The sequence below is a fragment of the Chroicocephalus ridibundus genome, chromosome 4, assembly GCF_963924245.1.
Source record: "Chroicocephalus ridibundus chromosome 4, bChrRid1.1, whole genome shotgun sequence".
In the NCBI taxonomy this organism is placed as follows: domain Eukaryota; kingdom Metazoa; phylum Chordata; class Aves; order Charadriiformes; family Laridae; genus Chroicocephalus; species Chroicocephalus ridibundus.
The window spans coordinates 47,308,276-47,330,234 of record NC_086287.1 but is presented as its reverse complement, the minus strand read 5'-3'; the positions used below and the strand labels follow the sequence as shown (position 1 = coordinate 47,330,234).

General features: G+C 47.4%; 2 protein-coding genes across 2 annotated transcripts; one reads left to right on the top strand and one right to left on the bottom strand.

Annotated features, from left to right (window-relative positions):
• The first annotated feature begins 26 nt into the window (after positions 1-26).
• On the top strand, positions 27-9,201 carry PSMC3 (proteasome 26S subunit, ATPase 3). Its single transcript, XM_063332081.1, has 12 exons — positions 27-246; positions 336-416; positions 4,690-4,815; positions 5,548-5,652; positions 5,747-5,809; positions 6,519-6,656; positions 6,787-6,930; positions 7,138-7,286; positions 7,788-7,884; positions 8,029-8,174; positions 8,364-8,445; positions 8,568-9,201. Exons 1-12 carry the CDS (start codon positions 220-222, stop codon positions 8,676-8,678), a joined length of 1,269 nt encoding a protein of 422 aa, XP_063188151.1. The 5' UTR covers positions 27-219; the 3' UTR covers positions 8,679-9,201.
• A 24-nt stretch (positions 9,202-9,225) lies between these two features.
• On the bottom strand, positions 9,226-21,845 carry LOC134514335 (transmembrane protein 178B-like). The gene is made up of 4 exons (XM_063332084.1): positions 21,253-21,845; positions 13,930-14,043; positions 12,538-12,675; positions 9,226-10,899 (listed from the first exon to the last, which is right to left on the bottom strand). The coding sequence occupies exons 1-4, from the start codon at positions 21,629-21,631 to the stop codon at positions 10,655-10,657; spliced, it is 876 nt and encodes a 291-aa protein (XP_063188154.1). The 5' UTR covers positions 21,632-21,845; the 3' UTR covers positions 9,226-10,654.
• Positions 21,846-21,959: the final 114 nt, after the last annotated feature.

Sequence of the window (21,959 nt, the reverse complement as noted above, 5' to 3'; positions counted from 1 at the left end):
TCCCCCACTCACCCCGCCGGCAGATTCGTTAGAGCGGCCGGGCCGCTGGGCGGGCGGCGGCGGGGCCGCGGCGGAGCGCCGAGGAAGAGGAGGAGACGCGGGGTCTCCCGGGGTGCCTGTCCCGCTGCCTGCCGCCCCACTGCCGGGGCGAGCGGGGAGCGCGGAATCTGCCGCCCGGAACCCGCCGCGCGGTGCGCGCGCTCGCTGGCTGGGGGAAAGATGGCGTCGGTGTGGGATGAGTCCGAGGTGAGGGGCCGGGGGCCGCCGGCGGGCGCGGGGGTGCCGTGGCGGGGCCGGGCTGGGCCGAGGGTGACGCTGCCGTTGTGCTCCCGCAGGATGGCGTCGGCGAGGAGGTGCTGAAGATGTCCACGGAGGAGATCGTGCAGCGTACGCGACTCCTCGACAGCGAGATCAAGGTAGCGGCCGAGGGCCGCCGGGCCGGGAGCGGGGCCGGGCCGGGCCGTCTGCCTGCGGCGGGGCCGCCCCGCGGGAGCCCTGCGCTGCTGGTGCCCAGGGAAGGGAAGGCGGGGCGGGGGGGGTTAACGGAGCCATGGCGGCAGAGACGAGCGCAGTGAAAAATAAGATGCAGTTAACTCGGTCGGGAACGGTAGGTTGAGGAACGGTAACCCTCCAAGGTAAGGGAAGAGAGACCGAAAGAGCGAGGACCTGAGGAAGCTGAGGGGACGGTTGTTCTGCAGAGCCGTGGGTGCTTTAGCTAAAGGCCAGGGAGGGGGAAGTCTGTTCCGTGGCCTGGGTCAGGTAGGATCATTGGGTAATTCAGGTTGGGAGGAACTTGGGAAGATGTCTAGTCCCGCCTGCTGCTCAAAGCAGGGTCAGCCCTAACCCAGGCTGCTCAGGGCTTTGTCCAGTTGGATTTTGAAAGCCTCTAGAGACAGAGATTGCGCCACTTCTCTGGGTGTTCAGTGCCACTGCTTGACTGCCCTCATGAGGATAAAGATTTGTTTTTACGTACAGCCTAAACCTCTCTTGTTTCAGTCTTTGTTATCTCATCTGTCCACCATGCGCTGCTGTGAAGTGTCTGACTTTGTTATCTTGATACCTTCCCCAGTAGTTCTCAGCTGAATAAGCCCACTTCCCTCAGCTGCTTCTCAAAGGGCCTGTGCTCCAGCCCCCTGGCCATCGTGGTGGCCCTATGCTGAACTCAGTCCAGTTTATCAATGTCTTTGCTGTATGGGGAGGCACAAAACTGGATAGAGCACTCTAGATGGGATCTTACAAGCGTTGGGGTAAAGGGGGGCTGATCACTTTTCTCCATCCACTGGCTACACTCCTGTTAGCACAGCCCGGGATGCTGCTTGCCACCCTTGCCATCAGGGCACATTGCTGGCTCCTGGTCAGTTTATTGTCCATGGAGACCCCCAGGCCCCTTTCCACGGAGTGGGTCCCCAGCCAGCCAGTCGCCAGCCTGTGTCATTGCAAGATGCTCTTCCTTCCCAGGTGCGGGGCTTTGCATTTGTCCTTGAATTTTGTAAGGTTTCTGTATGCCTATTCCTCTCGTCTCCCAAGGTCCCTCTGAGTGTCAGCCCTGCCATCGAGCACAGAGACTGTGCCCCCCAATTTGGTGCCATCTGCAAATGTGATGAGAGTGCACTCCATCCTCTTGTCTAGGTCATTCACAAAGATAGGACGGACCTGGGTAGACCTGTACTAAGATAGACCCGTTCCACATAAAAGAGCATATTTAACTTTAGTATAAGTGTTTCTCTGCTGCTTGATGTTAGCATTATTGAGATAAATTATTTCATAAATTCTACAGAGCAACTTCATCCTATTGCTTCAGGCTCCGTAAGTAATTCTGATATACTTTCTTATTCTTTAACGACAGCAAAGATAAACGTGTGCCGTATTTCAAATTGCAGAATACATTAAGGAGTAAAAGGAACCTTCTCTGTTTTATAGTAAAAGCATCATAAGTGAGAAATTGGTGCCCTCCCTTTGTGTAGTTTTCCTTGAATGTTTACCAAACTGTCTTTATTAAATCAAATTTCTAATTTTTTTTTGCATTTTATGTAGCAGATTCCATATTGGCTCCTGTAATGGTTCTGTCCTGTGAATAAGTATGTGCTACAGCACAGAATTATGCGTAGGCATTGAGAGTTTTAAAAGGATAGTTCTTTAGATAAGACTGGATTTCCCTGTTAAACAGAATCATGTAAGCCAATTCAGGTGTAACCAGTTCTCCTGAGACCATTTGGTGCTACAGTCACTTCAGTGGGGATCACAAACTGTGTGCTTTCAAACTGTGGGACTAACCAGGAAAGGGAGGAAAATGTATGTGAGCATCAGCCAGACAGCACTGAGAAACACCTGTACTGGGTACGTTAGTCTTGGGTATAAATCTACTTACTGTTGGATGGTGAGTACAGAACGTCTTTTATTATAGGTGTTTTCCCTTACAGTTAGCAGAATCATAGAATTATAGAATAGTTTGGGTTGGAAGGGACCTTTAGAGGTCATCTAGTCCAACCCCCCTGCAATGAGCGGGGACATCTTCAACTAGATCAGGTTACTAAGAGCCCTGTCCAACCTGACCTTGAATGTTTCCAGGGATGGGGCATCTACCACCTCTCTGGGCAACCTGTTCCAGTGTTTCACCACCCTCACCTTAGAAAATGTCTTCCTTATATCTAGTCTAAATCTACCCTCTTTTATTTTAAAACCATTACCCCTTCTCCTATCGCTCCACTCCCTGATAAAGAGTCCCTCCCCATCTTTCCTATAGGCTCCCTTCAGGTACTGGAAGGCTGCTATAAGGTCTCCCTGGAGCCTCCTCTTCTCCAGGCTCTCTCAGCCTTTCCTCATAGCAGAGGTGCTCCAGCCCTCTGATCATTTTTGTGGCCCTCTTCTGGACCTGCTCCAACAGCTGCATATCCTTCTTGTGCTGAGGGCTCCAGAGTTGGACGCAGTACTCCAGGTGGGGTCTCACCAGAGAGTAGTAGAGGTCCTTAGCAGTAGGTCACCTCCCTCAACCTGCTGGCCACGCTGCTTTTTATGCAGCCCAGGATGCTGTTGGCTTTCTGGGCTGCAAGCGTACATTGCCGGCTCATGTCCAGCTTTTCATCCACCAGTACCCCCAAGTCCTTCTCGGCAGGGCTCTTCTCAACCCTTTCATCCCTCAGCCTGTATTGATACTGGGGGTTGCCCCGACCCAGCTGCAGGACCTTGCACTTGGCCTTGTTGAACCGCATGAGGTTCACATGGGCCCACTTCTCGAGCTTGTCCAGGTCCCTCTGGATGGCATCTCGAGGCATGTCAACTGCACCACTCAGCTTGGTGTTGTCTGCAAACTTGCTGAGGGTGCACTCGATCCCACTGTCTATATCAGTGATGACAATATTAAACAGTACTGGTCCCAATACAGACCCCTGAGGGGACACCCACTTGTTACCTATATCCATCTGGACATGGAGCCATTGACCACAGTAGCAGTAAAAGCCTCAGAAAAGTTAAAATTGTATTACGATGGAGGAATTTGAGGTTTCTGTCATGCTACTAATACATGTTTGGTTTGTTTCTTTTTTCCCTATAGAAAGATTTTGTATCTTGTCAAAGCCTAGGCTAAGGCTAATTCAGACCATGAATTACTGGTCATAAATTGAAAAAATAAGAGTTTCCACGGGGATATGAAGATGACCTTGTCACTGTGAGCGCAGGTTGTTCCAAAGAAATTGTACAGTCTCTGTCCTTAGAAGTTTTCAAGATTCAGTTGGGCAAAGCCCTGAGTAACCTAGGGAGAAGAGCCCCCAGCTGACTGTGCTTTGAGCAGGAGATTGAGCTAGAGACACTGTGAGGTCCATCTCAACCTGAGTTGTCCTTTGGGTTCTGCTGTTTTCCAAAGGACCTGGCTATCTTTGTGGGGAACAAGTAGTGGATAGTACTCTAGTGTTGAATATTTTACTTTTAAGGAGAACAAAAAGTATTTTTCCCCTGCAGAGGCAGTTGATATGTTTGTTTCTTATATGTAGGCCTTGCTATCTGTGGTCTTGTGGAACAGATCAGCCTTATAAAAATGGCACCTCTCTTTGCTTTGCTGCTAGTCCTGCTGCTCTCAGTAGACACAATCCTCAGTTCTGCCATTCCCTGCTCATACTTTCAGTGTAGGTTGATTCTGTACGGTGATACTTTCAGTTTAGGGTTTTTCTGGCTGTTTGTTCCTATGCTATTGCATGTCATCACTTCAGTGTTACAGCAAACAATTCTTCTTTAAACCCAGCAAAACATAACTTTAAGATAAGCATGTGTATGTGGGTGCATATAGACATGTACACGTGCATATATATCTAGTTACCTGCGTATCTGTAGGTATTAAAAAATAAAAAACAAAACACAGTTGCCTTATCTAGGTCATATCCTTATCTAATATGACCCTTATCAGGGTCCTATAGCACCCTGTAAGCTGATCCATTGATTAGGCTAAGTTTATCCAGTGACACTGGGAAGAAATTATTTAGGGATATTGATTAGTTGGAGACAAGAATGGACTGTGTAGCCTTGATTCCTAACTATTTTTGGCTAATTTGCTGGCTTTTTCTCTTTTTATATTACGTCTTCCTTTATACCCACTGTTTCCTCAGACTTATGTTTTACTTTTGGAATAATGTATCAATTTTGTCTTGCCTTAGTCTTCTGATATTATTCCTATTTCTGTCTTCTGCATGATGATTCCAGATCATGAAGAGTGAAGTACTGAGAGTGACCCATGAGCTTCAGGCCATGAAAGACAAGATCAAAGAGAACAGTGAGAAGATCAAAGTGAACAAAACCCTGCCATACCTTGTCTCTAACGTGATTGAGGTGAGAGCGGTGCACTCTTCTGCAGCAGTGTGAGAAGTGTGCCCAGTATATATCAGCAGGGAGAAGGGCAGGGGGACTCATCAGTAGTTTGAGACACTCCTGGAGCCAGGACTTCCAGGTTTTCCTGTTGGTTTGTTTGTGACCTGGAAGTGCGCATCGCTTACTTGCCCATGACTTGTCTGGGTCGTTCCTTAAGTGTTGGCTACTGCTTATCTGTACATAACAGAGTGGTGATGGTCAGAGGCTGGCACAGCCGCGCGTAGCATAGGCTTGGGCACGTGAAATTTGGTACGTGCTTTCTGAAGCTTGTGACACAGCGAATGAAAAGCGGCGGCACTGTTACTACATCCCATTCTTTTTGTAATTCAGTAATTTTGCTGATAGGCCAAAAAAAATCTGATAGTTTTCTATTTTTAAAAAAAGGGAGTTGGTTTGTACTAGTGTTTTAAAACTTAATGAACTTAAGGCTTAATGTGAGCTGCGGTAATGGGAGGATAAATTGGTGCCATTAGCTACCACTTTGTTCTGAATGTTATAGTGTCTTTCTATGCTCTGTTCTGTGCTGCTTCATGAGGGAGAAATTAATTTTTATGGGAAGGCTTTAATACTTTTAGGATTCTGGATGATGGGAAGTTTTATTTCTCATACTGCATGTAATTTAGAAGCATTAATCCTGGGGTCATCCAGCTACCCTGGTCACGTTGTCATGAAATGTCTCACTCTGGTTTTCAGCTACTGGATGTTGACCCCAACGACCAGGAGGAGGATGGGGCCAACATCGACCTGGATTCCCAGAGAAAGGGCAAATGTGCTGTGATCAAGACCTCTACGCGCCAGGTGAGACCCATGTGCCCAGCTAGGTGTGGGGAGTTCTGAAAAGGACCTGCTGCTAGTACGGCTGGTTTTGCTTACTTTGATTTCTTTCCTACAGACGTATTTCCTGCCTGTTATTGGGTTGGTTGACGCTGAGAAGTTGAAGCCTGGAGACCTGGTGGTGAGTGACGCTGTTGTGACTGTTAGAGATGATGCTGGCCGGAAAATGATGTACATCTTACCCCTTTGAAAGGAGACAAACCTGTCCAGATTACTCCAAGACAATTTCCATACTAAAATTTTAATAAAAAGATATGGATTTGGTCATCTTTGTAGTATAGAAAAGAAGTTCGGGGCGTGTGTGTTCTTTATACATAGAATCATAGAATGCGTTGGGTTGGAAGGGACCTTTAAAGGTCATCTAGTCCAACCCCCCTGCAGTCAGCAGGGACATCTTCAACTAGATCAGGTTGCTCGGAGCCTCATCAAGCCTGGCCTTGAATGTCTCGAGGGATGGGGCCTCCACCACCTCTCTGGGCAACCTGTTCCAGTGTCTCACCACCCTCATTGTAAAGAACTTCTTCCTAATGTCTAATCTAAATGTACCCTGCTCTAGGTTAATTACAGTTAAGTGCTGAAAATTTAGATATCGCCTAGTAAGCTTTCTAAAACCAATCTTTTGTAACATAAGTAAATTGGACCCCTCTTTTGAAAAATGTGCTAGATGAGCTGTGGTGTTGTCCGCTGTGCCAAGCTGTGGTGATTTAATGAGTGCTGATGTCAAAGCTGCTTATTCCTGCATCCTTGAGGTCTAGTGAATAATCTTTGATTGCTTATTTATTAATTGCTATCTGAAGGGCCTGTTAAAAGCAAAGGACTTGTGTTTACAGGGGGTGAACAAAGACTCTTACTTGATCCTGGAGACTCTGCCTACTGAATATGATTCACGGGTGAAAGCCATGGAGGTGGATGAGAGACCCACAGAGCAGTACAGTGACATCGGGGGGCTGGATAAACAAATCCAAGAGGTGATACTTTATGTTTAATTTCTGATGTGACTGAGGACAACAGTCTTTGAACTTCAGCTCAAAGCAGGCAGCATGGGTCTGTGGAGGAGAACGGGTTTATGTATTAATTAGTATTTTTATTTTGCTGTAGCTCGTGGAGGCCATTGTTCTGCCAATGAATCATAAGGAGAAATTTGAAAACTTGGGTATACAGCCGCCCAAAGGAGTCCTTATGTACGGGCCTCCAGGAACAGGGAAGACTCTTTTAGCTCGAGCATGTGCTGCCCAGACCAAGGTAAAAGGAACCTTTGAAAGCATGTGCTGCTGTGGAATAGAACCTGAAAAAGAAGGGGAGAGGGGTCAAACATGCAAACTGGTGTTACAAAGGCTGGGATTTTCATGTCTGTTTGCTTGCTTGGTTGTTTTAAATTAAGGGCTTTTTGTAGTACTCAGAACTGATCCTATTGAGAAATGAGGCATAGGATTCCCTCTCACCTCTCAGGCTACGTTCCTGAAGCTTGCTGGTCCACAACTTGTGCAGATGTTCATTGGTGATGGAGCTAAGCTGGTACGCGATGCTTTCGCCCTCGCCAAGGAAAAAGCTCCTTCCATCATCTTTATTGACGAACTGGATGCCATTGGCACTAAAAGGTGAGATGTAGGCTGTGTTGTAAAGCTCTTGGGAGCTGCCTCGCAGCCCCCTTTGCCTGTGTATGTGAGGGAAGCCAAGCGTAAAGCATGCATATTCCGAAACAGAGTGTAAAGCCGATCACAGATAGATCGCAGTTGCTACAATCCTTGGGTTCAAGTGAAGTTCTTGAGACTTGGGATCTATCTGACGGTCTTCTGCTGTATAAAAGTGTTTTCTGGTAACTGCCTCAGGCACATGGAGATGTTCACCCTCATTTACTACCCGGGCCTGGACAACATTAGCCCCATTCATCTCTAAGGACATAATAAGGCTTAGCTGCTGATAGTTATTCTAGTCACATTCCTCATCAAGGTAGGACTTCCTGTAGTTTCAAGGAGGAATTTGGAAGACATTGGCTAAGGAGTGTGAACTGCAGTCATCCGGTCTTTTTATGTGATTCAAAACATAGGGGCAGAACGGTCAGGTTCACGCTGATAGTTTTACCCTTGTTTCCTCCTCAGGTTTGACAGTGAGAAGGCTGGTGATCGGGAGGTGCAGAGGACCATGCTGGAGCTGCTTAATCAACTTGATGGTTTCCAGCCCAACACACAAGTCAAGGTTGGGATCTAGCAGAAAATGCTACTGAGGTCCAGGGCGCTCTGGCAGGGGACGGAAAACAATGTCCAGGGAAGACTGGTGGACCTTGGGGAGGAGAGGCCTGTCCTCCAGCTGCCTCAGACTGATGACCCTACTTCTTCTTAGGTGATTGCTGCAACCAACCGGGTTGATATCTTGGACCCAGCTTTGCTCCGCTCTGGACGATTAGATCGCAAGATTGAGTTCCCAATGCCTAATGAGGAGGCCAGAGCCAGAATTATGCAGATCCATTCACGCAAAATGAATGTCAGGTATGGAAGAGGCACGGCCTTCTGGGGCTATGTTTGTCACTCATGATGGTACCTCAGGACTGTGGAGCGGTAGGCGCTCTCTTTTTTTGAGAGCTCACTGTTGGGTTTTAAGGAAGCTCTATACCTTGCTTTTTTTATTTGGTACATGTTCTCAGACCTTTTTTTTTTCCCTTCTCCCGCTCATATCAGCCCCGACGTGAACTATGAGGAGCTGGCTCGCTGCACAGATGATTTCAATGGAGCCCAGTGCAAGGCTGTGTGCGTTGAAGCGGTAAGTATTCCTCTACAGCAGCCAGCACTGGTAGGAGGGAAATGTGAAAGCTAGCGTGGAGTAATTAGTTTGAACTGATGTGGCGCTCACATGCTCTCTCTAAATACTGTGTCATTGGGCAGGGGATGATTGCCCTCCGTCGTGGAGCTACAGAGCTCACCCACGAGGACTACATGGAAGGAATCCTGGAGGTTCAAGCAAAGAAAAAAGCCAATCTGCAGTACTATGCCTGATCTCTGCCCAGTCAAGGTTGTGGCCCTGGCAGAGGACAGGACTAGACTGGACTGTACCACTTACTTTCTGTCTGGAAAAAATAAAGCATTTTTTCCCTCTAAAAAACAAATATGTGATGTGTTGGGGCTGTCACCCTTGCTCGGTGGTTCTACATCTGGAAAAGGGAAGGTGAGAACCTCCTGTCCGCAGTGCCCATCATGCTGCCTTTGGAGCCTCTTCCTGCTAGAACTGGATGAAATCCTGCTCTGTTACTTCTGGATGGGGACCAACAGTAAGTGTGCTTTGAAATTGAGGAACTGCAGCTCAGACAGCATCCCCTGTTTTAACCTGTGCAGCCAGTGAACAGACTGTACAACTTTGCTAGAGGCTTTGAAGCTTTTGAATTAACACTCATTTTGCGAGGGAGAAGTGAACACAAATGAAGGATGTTTTAACTTTGTCCTTTAAACTTGACCCAGGAAGCTTTAACACCATTGCTGGTACGTATGTGAGCTCTCTGGTGCATCAGTCTGGTAATTAGAAAGAATTCAAGGTTTCATCGACTGAGCAAGTCTTTCAGTACTTTTAATGCCAGTTGAGAATTACAACTTCCATTTAAAAATTACACTTTTCATAAATACACTGACTTTAGCATTAAGTATCTTACATGCCACTGTATTGTATTTTAAATACAATGTAAACATCTCCAAATGCTGGCCATCTCATCTTTACCTGTGCAGTTTTTGGACACTTGGGAGAGGGGCGGGGATGTGAGGGAAGAAAGAATAAATGAATGAAAGAAAAACGCACCCCAAAGTACTTTGGCTGATGTTCCTGAGTTAGCCCTAGTACTTGCACTGGCTCCAAGGTTCCAGCTGGTTCCACTGCTCATTTTGGAGGGGAGCTTGTTCCAGCGGAGCGTGCGTGTTCTTGACGCGCTGTGCTCCGGGGGCATTTGACATTAGAAAGGGGTGAGTGGTGAAGTGAGCAGAAGCCACACATTCCTGAGGAAAATACATCGCGGTTCCTTTGGACATTAATATTAGAGGGGGGGCCTGTACATCTTCTGCTATTTTAGCAGTACTGCTATTTGAGCTTGGGGAGAATTACTCATCTCCTTTCACAGAACAGGAGTTGCGCCCACAAGTTAGTTGGGAGGTGAAAGTTGATCCCTGCAGCTCAAACTATGACACACTTTCAGAAATATACCCTGGCCTCTAGCAGAATAGTTATAAGCTGCGTGTTGCATACATCTCCCCGTTAAAACAAGGGTATGTTAGTAGCCAAACGAGTAACCTTACTGTGTAAGAAGCTGAGGAAAACTTTCCGCTCATTTCCTAAAGCCAGTAAGAGTTTTTTATAGAGTCTTGCTGCTCAGTTACAGCCGGCTCCTCTTGGAAACAGCTTTAGTAGTGAGTAAATAGCTGATACCACAGCATGAAATAGCACAGATTTCTGATTTAAATGAATTAATACTAAGAATGGGCTAATTCTTTGGCCTAAACCTCAGCTTAGATCAAGGTTCTTTTGGGAAATGATGGCCTGAGCCAACACTAGACACGCCTGTTGCAAAAGTGTTCAAGCCAACTTCACGTAGCTCCTTGCCCTAATTTGGGTCTGAATTACACAGACCTGCAGCAATAGAGTTGGTGCGTAAACATCCCTTACAACTGGACAATAACAGGACCATGGAGGTACAGTTCAAAAAACAGCACAAAAAAAGACACAGCCTTGGACTTAATCCCTTGTAAACAGAAGAAAAATCAAAAGAACTGTCCCCCTTAAACCATCGATGAGCAAATCGCCAATAATTCAAACCTGGAGTTACTTGCAATGTCTGTGTCCGCGACTGGAGGCTGCAGCAGCATCCCACAGGCTGGTATTTCCACAGCTGTGGTGCTGCTCTCCACACGCTGACATGCCGCCTCTTCCTGCTGTTAACCCACCGCTCTGCCCAGGCTGCGCTTCCCAGAGTCTCTCCTCGCTCTCTCCGAGGTCACACAGCCCCATTTTCTTGTCTGGGTTTTTGTACGGATGCCCGAGAAGTGTTGAGTGATGGGGCCAACGTGCAGAGGAACCCAGCCAGCAGGGTGAGGCCCAGGCCTCCCCAGGCACAGAACATGGACCAGCCATAGCCATGACTGATGTCCTCTGGCAGCCCATAGACGTAGCGAGGATAGCGAGATAACTCAAAATTGATCCCAGCTACGCATGTGCAGAGTGAGATGATGCAGCATGTACCTGCAGGAGAAAAGCAAGAGGGTTCTACACTGCCCTCAAAAAGGTTAATTATGCTCTGCTTTTTTTCCCTAGGTATTGTCAAAGTCATGAATTTTCAAAATCAAGAATTACTTCTCTTTTTTCTTTTTGTAGTCCTAACAGTCATTCTTACACAGTGGGGGGGGAAGGCAAAAATATGTAGGCCTACAGGTTAAATCACTTCACAACTACCCAATGTTGCTTTAGCTCCCTCTGTTGCTATTTTGAACTCGGTCACGAATAGCTTATCATGCTTCGATTCTCCTGAGACTTTATTTATTCCCACAGACAAAAGTCATCAGGTTGTGGACAGTACTTGGGCAGCCTCGCCCATGAAAGGTAAATAGCTGCAGTAAGGTAAAGGTAAGTGGAAGGTAAAAAGTGCAGCACTGCTTGGTTTCTACTGGGGACATCCAGACTCCTGCCACCTGGAGCTTAGACCTGTAGAACATGCCCAGGTTTTTTTGTCATCTGCTAAACATTCAAAATAGAACAAAAAAGCTGAAGAAACTTATGACACAAGGCACTCTGGTATGGCTAGAATAAGCTAGTACACTAGACTCGAGGTCAAGGTGGTTATTTTATTCTCTCCAGCTCTGGATCTGTGTCTAAATATGAATGGCAGCACTTACTGCTGACAGCATTCCCATCATGGTAAGTGCAGAAGCACTCACCGGGGACCCAGTCTACCTGTTCCACTTAGAATACTTCACTCTGCTATGCGCTAAAGAACTAAAAGTGTTCCCAAAGGCAACTGCAGCAAAGCAGCAAATAAGCTGATCAAGGACAGCACAAGCCTGACTTCCAGCCTTCCCAGCATCACGCAATGTCAGCAGGGTACCTGTTTGTGCAGCTCCCCAAAAACAGTCCTTGAGAAGGCTCGCTTCTAGGCTAGCAGCTCTGGCTTTTAATTAGTGGCTCGTTTTTCATACTTGAAAGTTGCCTCTTTACTGCTTGCAATTTAAGAGACTCCATCCTCGGAGCATCTCAGTAGCCCACCTTTTTCGTCCATTTGTTGCTACTGTGCCCCTTTCAAATAAAGATGAAACACTGCCTGGTTTTGAGCTGAAAAAACAAAGTTCAGAAAAACCTTCGGCCATGCAGAAAGTCTGCTCCCAAACAGGAGGAACAGACGTACCATGCCCGAGAAGCACTGAGCTTCATGTCCTTACCACACCGCCAATGTTCTCCAGGCTTGGCTGGGTTTGGGCTTCATTGTTACCCCAAGATGTGCGCATCTTTGAGCAGCAGAAAGGTGGTGTACATGGATCTGTTTGTTTGCTTGTTAAGATTCCCTAGGGAGAACAGCTGAGCTGTCTGACAGGAGCCACAGGCACCACACACCTGGAGCAGGCAAGAGGTCTGTGCTCATCGGGCGCACGGTCCCTGTGCCTACACACCAGCTCTCTACATACAACAGGGTTCTACTCAGAAAGCTGCAAATACCCCTGCAAGCACAGGTCCTGCCCAGTGCTGGAAGCGGTAACTCCTCACTGTGCTGATGGTTTGCTGCACTAGGGGACTGCTGTTTGCTGTGGGATGACTTTACTTTTAAGAGCACCTCCCCAGCCAGCAATACTGACTGCGGTGACTTCAGGAGTAAAAGCAAAAGGCTCTCACCTCCCATTAGGAAGAGCAGCCCAGCCACATACTGCATGAGCTCCTGCTGTTTGCAGCAGCCCAGCACACCAATGATCCACCCAAACAGGATGATGGAGACTGCCATGCCAATGAAGCCAGCTGTCATCCTCCGCAGATCTGAGGAAAGAGAAAGGAGAAAAGCAAGAAAGAAGACATGAAGATGGCGGCACCCAGACAGGACAGCCAGGGGAGAGTCCAGACAGATTTAAAATTGCTGGTTCTAAAGTTTATACTTCACCCATGAACTCCTCCTCCTGTAGCTTCTCTGAGGTAGACAGTTTGCCCGTTACACTGAGGGAACCCATCTAACTTGACTCCCTTCTGCTGGGCACTGTACAGCTAGAGAGCATTTCTGTCCTGATCAAGAGGAATACTCCCCAACATGGGACAGAAGCTGTGCATTATGAATTCAGCAACGATTTGTAAATGTTAGTACTGCACGGGTTTGTTGTTGTTGTTTTTTTGTGGTGTGTTTCTTTGGGATGGAGTTTGTTGGGTGAGTCTGGGTGGTCTGCTGAAAATAGAAATAAAGCGAGAGGGGACGCTGAAGAGAAGTAAAGGACTAGTGCACAGAAGGCAGCTAGCATGAACTGAAAAGAGGAATAGTGGGAGGACAGAAGAAGACAGCAGACCAATACAATATGATGGGAACAACTCCAGTAACAAGCTCTAAAAGAAAAGCTGGGCACCAGTGATATGAACAGCACTTTGTCATCCGTAATACAAGTGCTGTTCTTGTCTCCTCCTTGTTCCGTCTCTAGCTGGATTTCCTCAGCACCGAGGCTCACGTGACAGGGGCTAGGCAGACTTATGTGAGACAACAGAACAAGAAAACAAACAGAGAGAGAAGCAGGAGCAGAAAAAAAAAACCTGATTAAATCATTCCCAGTGACAGGCTACTGGTCAGTCATCTGTGTGGGAAGGACTTGGGCACGAGGCAGCTTGTAGGCCAGGAGCTAGTAAGAGGAGGTTGCAAAGACAATCATCTGAGATGTTCCCTAAAAGAGCTGCGGGCCAGGGTCACTGGGGTGCACATAGGAAAACACAACAAGATCCATACAGACCACACAGTAATGCAGCACCTTTGCTGTAAGTCAGCTAGGAATTGTCCATCCCCAAATCCAGAATATGATTCCACCTTGCAACACACATGCCTGTGCTCCTAAATTCAGTGCTTAAGCCCCCTTGAAAGCTCACATCCCCTTCCAATTATGCTCTCAGCTGCTCGTCCTTCCTCACTACCAAATATGTATTTATGCTTAGAGCCCAGTGCCGGCTAGCTGATTTAGAGCCCTCACTTGGCACTGCATTGAAGCATTCAGGAAGCCAAACTCTTGTCAGCAGTCTTGCACGCTGCTTTGGGTTACTTACGGAGCGCGTGCCACTCATCCTGCCGGATGGTGTTTGTGATGTTGATGGGTAAGTTGCGAGGCAGCGAGCTGGAGGTGTAGTGGTACTTCACAGCAGTGCAGCGCTGAATAACTCCTGTGAAAAAAGAGACATCGGTGTGAAACAGCTTGAAACCCCAGTGCCTTGCAGTTGATGCTGAGTTGGCTGGGCCAGCAGAGGTACACAGGGGAGGGCTTAGTTCAGTACCAGAGCAAACGTAACCAGAAGAGCTGTTTACTTCAAAAGCTTTGGGGATTGGGAAGGGGAGAGAGCCTTGCTACAAAGAAACACCAGCAAAGAGGGAGCAAGGGGCTGACCCAGGCAGGCTCCAGAAAGGAACAGCTGAAGGTAAACAGTAACAACAGTCACCAAAAACAGCTGCAGAAGCTTCCAAGAGGAATGGATGCGGTATCTTTGGGGGTGGCTGAGTACAAACAGGACTGCTTTTCTCTAAGAAGACAGAGTTAAATCACTTTGAAAATTTTGAATGAATGCTGGGAAGTGAACTGCATGGGAGGAAAATTTTAATTCACTCCAGTAGTCATTGGCTCTGCTTTAATTTTGATGAACAATAGTACCCAAGAAGGCTTATTTTCATTATAAAGAAAAGTGTACCCCAGATACAAATGTGAACCTACCAGCATGCTCTTCTTGAAAGTGATTTTTTAGTTTAGAAATCAACCATCAACAGAGAAGATACCAGGGGGTGAAGGGAGAGGACGGTGCCTTGCCCTCCCTGTTATAAAGAAAGCTGGGGGCAGGGTGAGAGGAAGGAGAGAGAAACGTGGAGGTGGGGTGGAAGAGAACAGCCAGAAAGGTAAAAGAACTAAATAGTACAAAAAGTTCTCCTTAAACAAGGGCTACAGGGTCATTACCGCTATTTGAATGCTGGGGCAGAAGAACCATCCAGAAACAATCAGTTGGCCCGTGAGCTAATTAAGCTGGTGAACAATCACTAGCGGGCAGCTGCAGACTCAGGGCTCAGCTTTACAAAAGACACTAGAAAATCCAGGAGAAAAAATGGGGTTTGTGCTGCTCCTGCAGCAATGGGAAGCATGGTTTTGTTCTCTAACAACGTTCACTGGGACTGTACTGACCTGGTTCCTGCACGGACCTGCAAAGAGGAAGCCCCTGCTGCACAACATCAGGAGCTGCACACGAGAGGCCCAGCCAGTTCCAGCCATCAGGCCAGGGAGGGAAAAGTGGTCTGAATTTCCCCACATCGACAAAACAGTGACGTTTATGACTGAGTGGAACAAGCAGACATGTAAACAACACGCTCCAAAAATCAAGGCTAGGGTTCCAAAAGCCTCTGAGTAGCAAACCATCTCAAGTGAGCCCCATCTTCGGCTGTGCTTCCCACCACCCCTTCCCCTGCTGCGGTTCCCTGCCACCTCCCCGGACACCACAGGGCGCCGGCAGCGACACACCCCTACACTGAGTTGCTGCCCTTCACCTTCAGCCGTTCGCCCTCACCCTGCGGAGCAGCGCGTCCTCTGCGGGTATTTCAGAACAAATCTGTAAATGCCGCCTGAGCAAACGGATCAGCAAGACAGCCCAGTAACAGAGGGTGCCAGTTCATTTGCAAAAGTTCTGTAAACATCTGAATTGAGCGCTTAGGCCATATACGGCACATCACAGTATCTAATTAAATTTCACCTATAACTGTTGACTGAATTCATTTTCAATACTGATATGATTTACATGTGTTGTTGAGAAATATGTCTATGGTACAAACTAACGATATCAGATTTTAGATTATAACACACTGGATTCATTAAAAGTAAGATCTATACACTTACCTATTCTGATTCTAAGAGTACTATATATGAAGCAGTATTTTATACAAGAGCAAGGTTTACTACTTTTATAGCTCATTAAAGAAAAATCAAAGACTAGAGACGTACATCCCTTATGATCAAAGCTATGGACTCCTCAGCTAAAATGTCACTGAGAAAATCTTTGCTCTGAATTATTACAAGAGTTTACATGTAGACTAAAAGTAAAACCTCTCCACCTTCTTATACAAATTGGCTTATTTAGAAGTTTTCAAACATCAATTCATTCAACCTCTGGTTTAAAAACTTTATTCCTAACCCTTTCTTCCCCAGAATTCAAAGTGCTAATTTTATGTGGGTAGCACATAAAATTATATTAGAACAGCAAGTTTGCAAAACTAAGAGCTCAGGAGTTAGCGAATTTTAGGGCTTATGCTCAGCGCTGACCTCTAATCCATGGACTTGGTGTCAGCCTTTGATTACAGCATCACAAGCCGTTTTTCCAATAAGATTCCCATGTCTTTTTTCCAATAAGATTCCCAAGGCTGGACCCGCCCTGGTGTGAGCCACCATAGGCAAAACAAAGGAAGCCTCTCCCTGTAGGTCTGCTAGAAAAGATGAAATATGTAGGCAAGAGAGTCAGGGGATTAGGGAAGCAGCAAGGGTGATCTCTCACCTGAATACCTACCTACTGTCCCCCAGAAAATTATAGCATGCACCCAGGCAATCCTCAGTAGCCAGATTTTGCATCTGCAGCCACTAGTTCATGCTTCCCGTTTTCTGAGTGAATCTCTAAGTCTAATTTGCAGAGACGCTACGCACTCAAATATAGTCAGGTACTCCATGGGGCTGCATTTAGAGTGATATAACACCTTGTCCTGCACTCAAATATAGCCAGGTACTCCATGGGGCTGCATTTAGATGATATAACACCTCGTTCTCTAAGTACGCAAGATAAAAAAAAAAAAAAGAAAAAAAGAAAATCAGGTTTGCAGTCTCAAAGTTATTGCAAAGTCAAAGGTATTTCAAAGATACTCTAATAAGTCCTTTGTCCCAAGCTCTTACATACCTTAAATCACAGTCTATAAAATAGGGACAGCATCGTGCCCTCCATTTCAAAAACCTGCTAGGAAAGTGATTTCCCTTTTGTTTATAACATGCTCACATGAGCACCCTAAGAAAGCCTGCCAAAATGAAAAACTTTGCCTTCAGGCAAGGGCTTGAATAGAATGGAGTCATGTGGTGAGCAAGTAACTGAGCCTTGTCTTTTTTGGCACACAATTTGAGAGCACAGGACAGAAGGGGGCAGGTGCTCATGTCTCTAACTTACCATAAAGCACATGTACAAGGAAAAGGTTACACAGACAGCCTGATTCTAGCATTTCTTAGGACATTAAAAGAACACTATGAAAGTTGCACTGCATGTACGATTTTCTTGATTAAAAAATAAACATAAGAAGCATTGAACTGCGTCCAGCAGTGTCACATTGACACTTTCATGGCTGAGCTACATGCTTGTGCCCTCCCATAGACAACATTGTTTCTCATACCTTGTCCTCAAGGTGTCTTTTTTTTTTTTTTCCCCTCAGGATTGCAACTGCAGAGAGGTTCTTCTCCCATACCCTCTCACAACCCTTGGGACGCTACTTATGGGTGTCCCTGGATGAGTCCTTTCTCATGATTGAACATGAGGCTGGGAAAGCTCAGAGGACACTGGCTAGAAAGAATTCCTGGACCTCCAGATACCCAGGGAGAGCACAGGCCCCTTGTCCCTGGGCCGCCAGACACCCGGAAACATAGACCCAGGCCAGCTGTGACACATTCAGTTTGTAATCCTGGGCTCAGCACACCGCGACTTTCTCTCAGTTTAGTTCTCATCTCTCTCTTACTTTGAAATGTGTGAGTTTTCTTCTGTACGCTGCCTATGTGCCAGCGTTATGAGGAGGAAACGGAGGGGTTCTCATTTTCAGCTCTGCTACCTGGCCCAGTTCTATCTTAGAGGAGTTTGGCTCTAAGACAAACTTTGATAGCTGGGAGAGACCCTCTCCTCACCATGAGCAAGGCCAGGAAGCAGCCGTGGGCAGTTAACTCTGAGCTACCACATGAGGTCTGGCCCTCCCCTCCCTTATGCTCCAGGACCAAGTGGCCACTGAAATCTCCCTGGCCTATTCCTACCATTTCTGCCCAGGCTATGAGATCACTCTGACCACATCGCCGCCCAAAGGCCACTAAATCTAGTCAATCAACTTTCCTTTGAAACACCATGATAACTTCTACAGATCATATTTACTGACAGATCGTACTTATCAACAGCCATGACTAAAAAGATTGAGTTTATTAACTATGTGGCTGTTACAGATCCTCTACAGACCTCACAGTCGTTCCTGTAACTCTTTTAATTTATCATCAGTTGGAAAGGACAGGAAGGACAGGCACCAGGACTAAGCAGTTTTCTCTCAAGGACCTCATTACTGCCACAAACTGTTACGTTCCTCTGCTTAAGCATCCAGTGGTTCTTCTCACTTTCTCAGCTACATCATGGTACTAAGAAGTCACTTCTGCCTAGTATATATGAGACATACCTGTCCCACACAGAGTCTTTTCAGAGCAGGCTTGAAAAGCAATAAAATCCCCAGTTTATGAACAGTAATGAACCTTATCTTTTTTAATTTCTTCAATTTGCTGGTGTTAAAATGCATGTTGTTCAAATGAACCCACCAAGTTATACAAAGCAGCCTATTAGAATGGATCTTTCCTAATTAATCATTTTCTCCTGTCACCACTTTGTAAGCAACACTTTTTTTCACATGAATAGGGAAGACCTCTAAACAGCATATAATAAATCCCTGCAAGATCTCACTAGTTAAGAACTCTCCATGCAAAAGGTTTTTGTAGCAGCACCAGTGACGCAGTGTGTCAGCCACACAGCCCAGGCTCTGCAAGCTGAGGGACAGTGCTCAAGTTCTTACACTCGCGGAGTCCCTCCCTACACACACACAGATCCTCTTAGTTTCCCCACCAAGTGTTTCAGTTCTTTGGCTGCTATCTTTTACCAATTGCTTATCTCCATTTTCCCCACTTGGTTTGTGTGTTATTTCTTCTTTTGCCTTCTTAGTCGCGTTTGTAAATTATTTTTTTTTAATTTTTTTTTTCCCCACAGTGACAAAATAGCGATTTTGCATTTTAAGAAAAATCCCACACATCGTTTCCCTCTTACATTTAAACATTTCCCACCTCTCAGTTTTGTGCTACATTTTTTGACTCCTGCTTTTTCCTTTTATATATTTTACATTTTTTTAAAAATATATATTTTAGATATATAAATGGATGCATGTGTATGCATCATCAGCTAAAATGCTCAAGTATGAAAGTTTCCAGAGAACTGCGTTGTATTAATAGTAGATAAATACAGGACTAGAAATCCATGGAATTATCTAAATGGATAAGGGTACTTATGGACTTCGTCATTTATTCAGAATTCAGGAGAGACCCAGAAAGAAAATAAACCTTATTCTAGAGGTACTAGAAAAGAGAGCATAAACCCAAACTAAAATAACCATCAGACTGTCACACACACAAAAAAAAAAAAAAAAAATCTACTCCTTTATCACTAAAAGCCTATAAAAATTTCTAGTTTAAGGAACATCAGGAATATAAGAAGGCATCACACATCACAAAAGAGCTAGCTGAAAACTTGCTGCAAATTGAGGAGAAAGTAGGGCTTTCAAAAGTGCACAGTAGTGATCTTCAGCTCACACTAAGAAAAAAATGCCCGTTTTTTGCTTTTTGGAAGCCCCAGATCTAGTATCGTGCTCGAGAGAACAGCTCAGCCACAGCCACACCTGACCATCAGCCGGAAAAGGCTGCTTAATCACAGTTGTCAGAGAAAAGACAGACACAGCGGGAACAAGGGAAGGCTGCTAGTAAAGCAGGTCAGGGGAAGGGATAAGAAAAGACTCATATCTATTTAAAGATCTGACTCTACAAGAACTATTATTAATAATTTCCCTCTATAAGATAACGCATAAATCTTTACAGAAGCAACTGCAAACCTAATAGGCAAAGAATATGAGGGAACCAAGGCTTGTAAGGAAAAGCAAGGTCTTTTATTAGAAGAGATGAAGAAAAAAAGAAAGTAGAAGGAAAATCTTTTGGATTTAGAGTCCCTCCAGTTTTACACGTCAGACCCTGGGGAAGATCATTCACCCCCCTGTAATGCCCTTGTGCATGCAGAATGCAGACTCTAGCCTCTCTGTCTGATCATTGTAGTGTTGGGAAAGTACCTCAGAAACACAAGTATTGAGGACCAAACTAGTATTCTTCCCATGCCTTCCCCCAGCCTTTGCTAATCTCAAGGGGAGCTGTAAGCATTTGGCTTGATGTGAAGCAAAGAAATAGATAAATATTTTACATGACAGGCACAATTAATAGAAAGAAATTAATGAGCTTCCTCTTAGTGAAATTAGATCAACATGGAAATAAAAACGAAAATGCATAAAATGGATCCTAGGAGATTAAATAGAGAGGGAAACTAATCACACAGCACTAGACTTTCTAAAAGTAAGAGTCACTGCTGTGCATTGAAAAGAATGGACAAAAACGAGCTGAGCTTCACAGTGCCAGTCTATCCGTCCTCTGCTGTGCAGGACTGGCGTCACAGTTGGAAGCCACACTGAAGAACTGCTCCCACTTTCTTAAGATAGCATTTCCATTTTTTGCCTCAATGGAAGCACTTCTAACTCCTACTCTCCCTGTGCTAATATGCACCTGCTGGAACAATAAGTCCTGTTATTTATCATTAACCATACATGGCATTTCTTATTCCAAGCTTGTTTTATATGTAATTTATTTTGACTTAATGGATCAGTCCACTACGTTATTTGTACCATCCAGTCCACAAATTTTACTCATACTTCGTGAACTGCTTGGCTTTGTATCGCGTGCCACAATAGCAGAAGATCCACAGCTTTCTCTTCTATCACCCCTGGAGCCCTGAGTGACATCTGCCACCATGAAGGCCTGGCAATCCACTGCAGCAACGAGAACTCCCCCACGCTCCAACAGGAACAACAGGTCCCTTTCCCCCTGCTGCAAACATCACAGAGCTATAAGCAATACTGTACATTTCTCAGTGCCCAATAACAAGAAGGAGCGAGGGTTAGGAGAATGCCCACCGAGCCCTTGCTCGAGTGTCAGGCCCTGCACGGGGCCGCAGAAGAGGCTCTGCGAGGATGCGGTCCCACCCAACACCGCTGCATTTTAAGCAGACAGAGAGGCATACAAGACCCCGGGATCGGGTGGGGGCCACGCTCGCCGCTCTTGCACGCCAGGGGACACCCGGAGCCACGGTGGCCGTGCGGGGCTGCCCCGGCGTCCTCCCGCCGGCCTGTTCACGCCGCAGCCGCGGCCCCGCCCGCGGCCCCGGCCGGGCCGCTCCGGCAGCCGCGCTCAGCACCACGGACAGCGGCGGGGCCGGGGCCGCCCGCATCCCCCGCCGCCGCGCCCGCACCCCGCGCCGCCGCCGCACCTTTCCGTATGAGCTCCTCGCTGTCCGGCTCGTAGCCCGCGCGGTGGCAGCGCCTCCAGAGCCCCGAGACGGTGGAGTTGAAGCGGCGGCCGCAGTGCGAGTCCAGAGCGGCGGCGGCGGCGGCCGGGGCGGGGGCCGGGGGCCGCCCGGGCAGCAGGGCCCGGGGGGGCCGGGCGCGGAGCGGCAGGTGCGAGCTGGGCGCCGACATGGAGCCGGGCGGGTCGTTGCGCTTGTGGCCAAAGCCGCGGCAGCGCTCACGGTGCCGCCGCGCGTCCGTCTCGTACCAGGAGTCGGTGCCGATGGCCACGGCCAGGAGGGCGAGGGCGGCGGCGGCCAGGAGCAGCCCGGAGCCGCTCAGCGCCTGAGCCGCGGCCGCCATCTTACCGCGCCGGGGGCGGCAGGGGCGGGCGCTTCCCCTGCAGCCCGGCTGGGGGCCTCCGCCCGCCGCGCCGCCCCCGGAAGGGAAACGGGGCCAGCGCCCCCCGGCACCGGGTCCCGGTCCGATATCGGTCTTGCACCGGTGCAGCCCCCGGGGCACCCAAGGCCCGATCTCAAGGGGGTTCCGGGGCCGCTTGCCGCCCCCCGCCACAGCGCCCGGCGGGCTCCTGCTCCGCGGCACGAGGCCCGCGCGCGGGACAACGGCCACGCTAACGGCCAGCAACGGCCGGGCCGCGCGCGAGCGGCGGCTGCCAGGGGATGAACAGGGC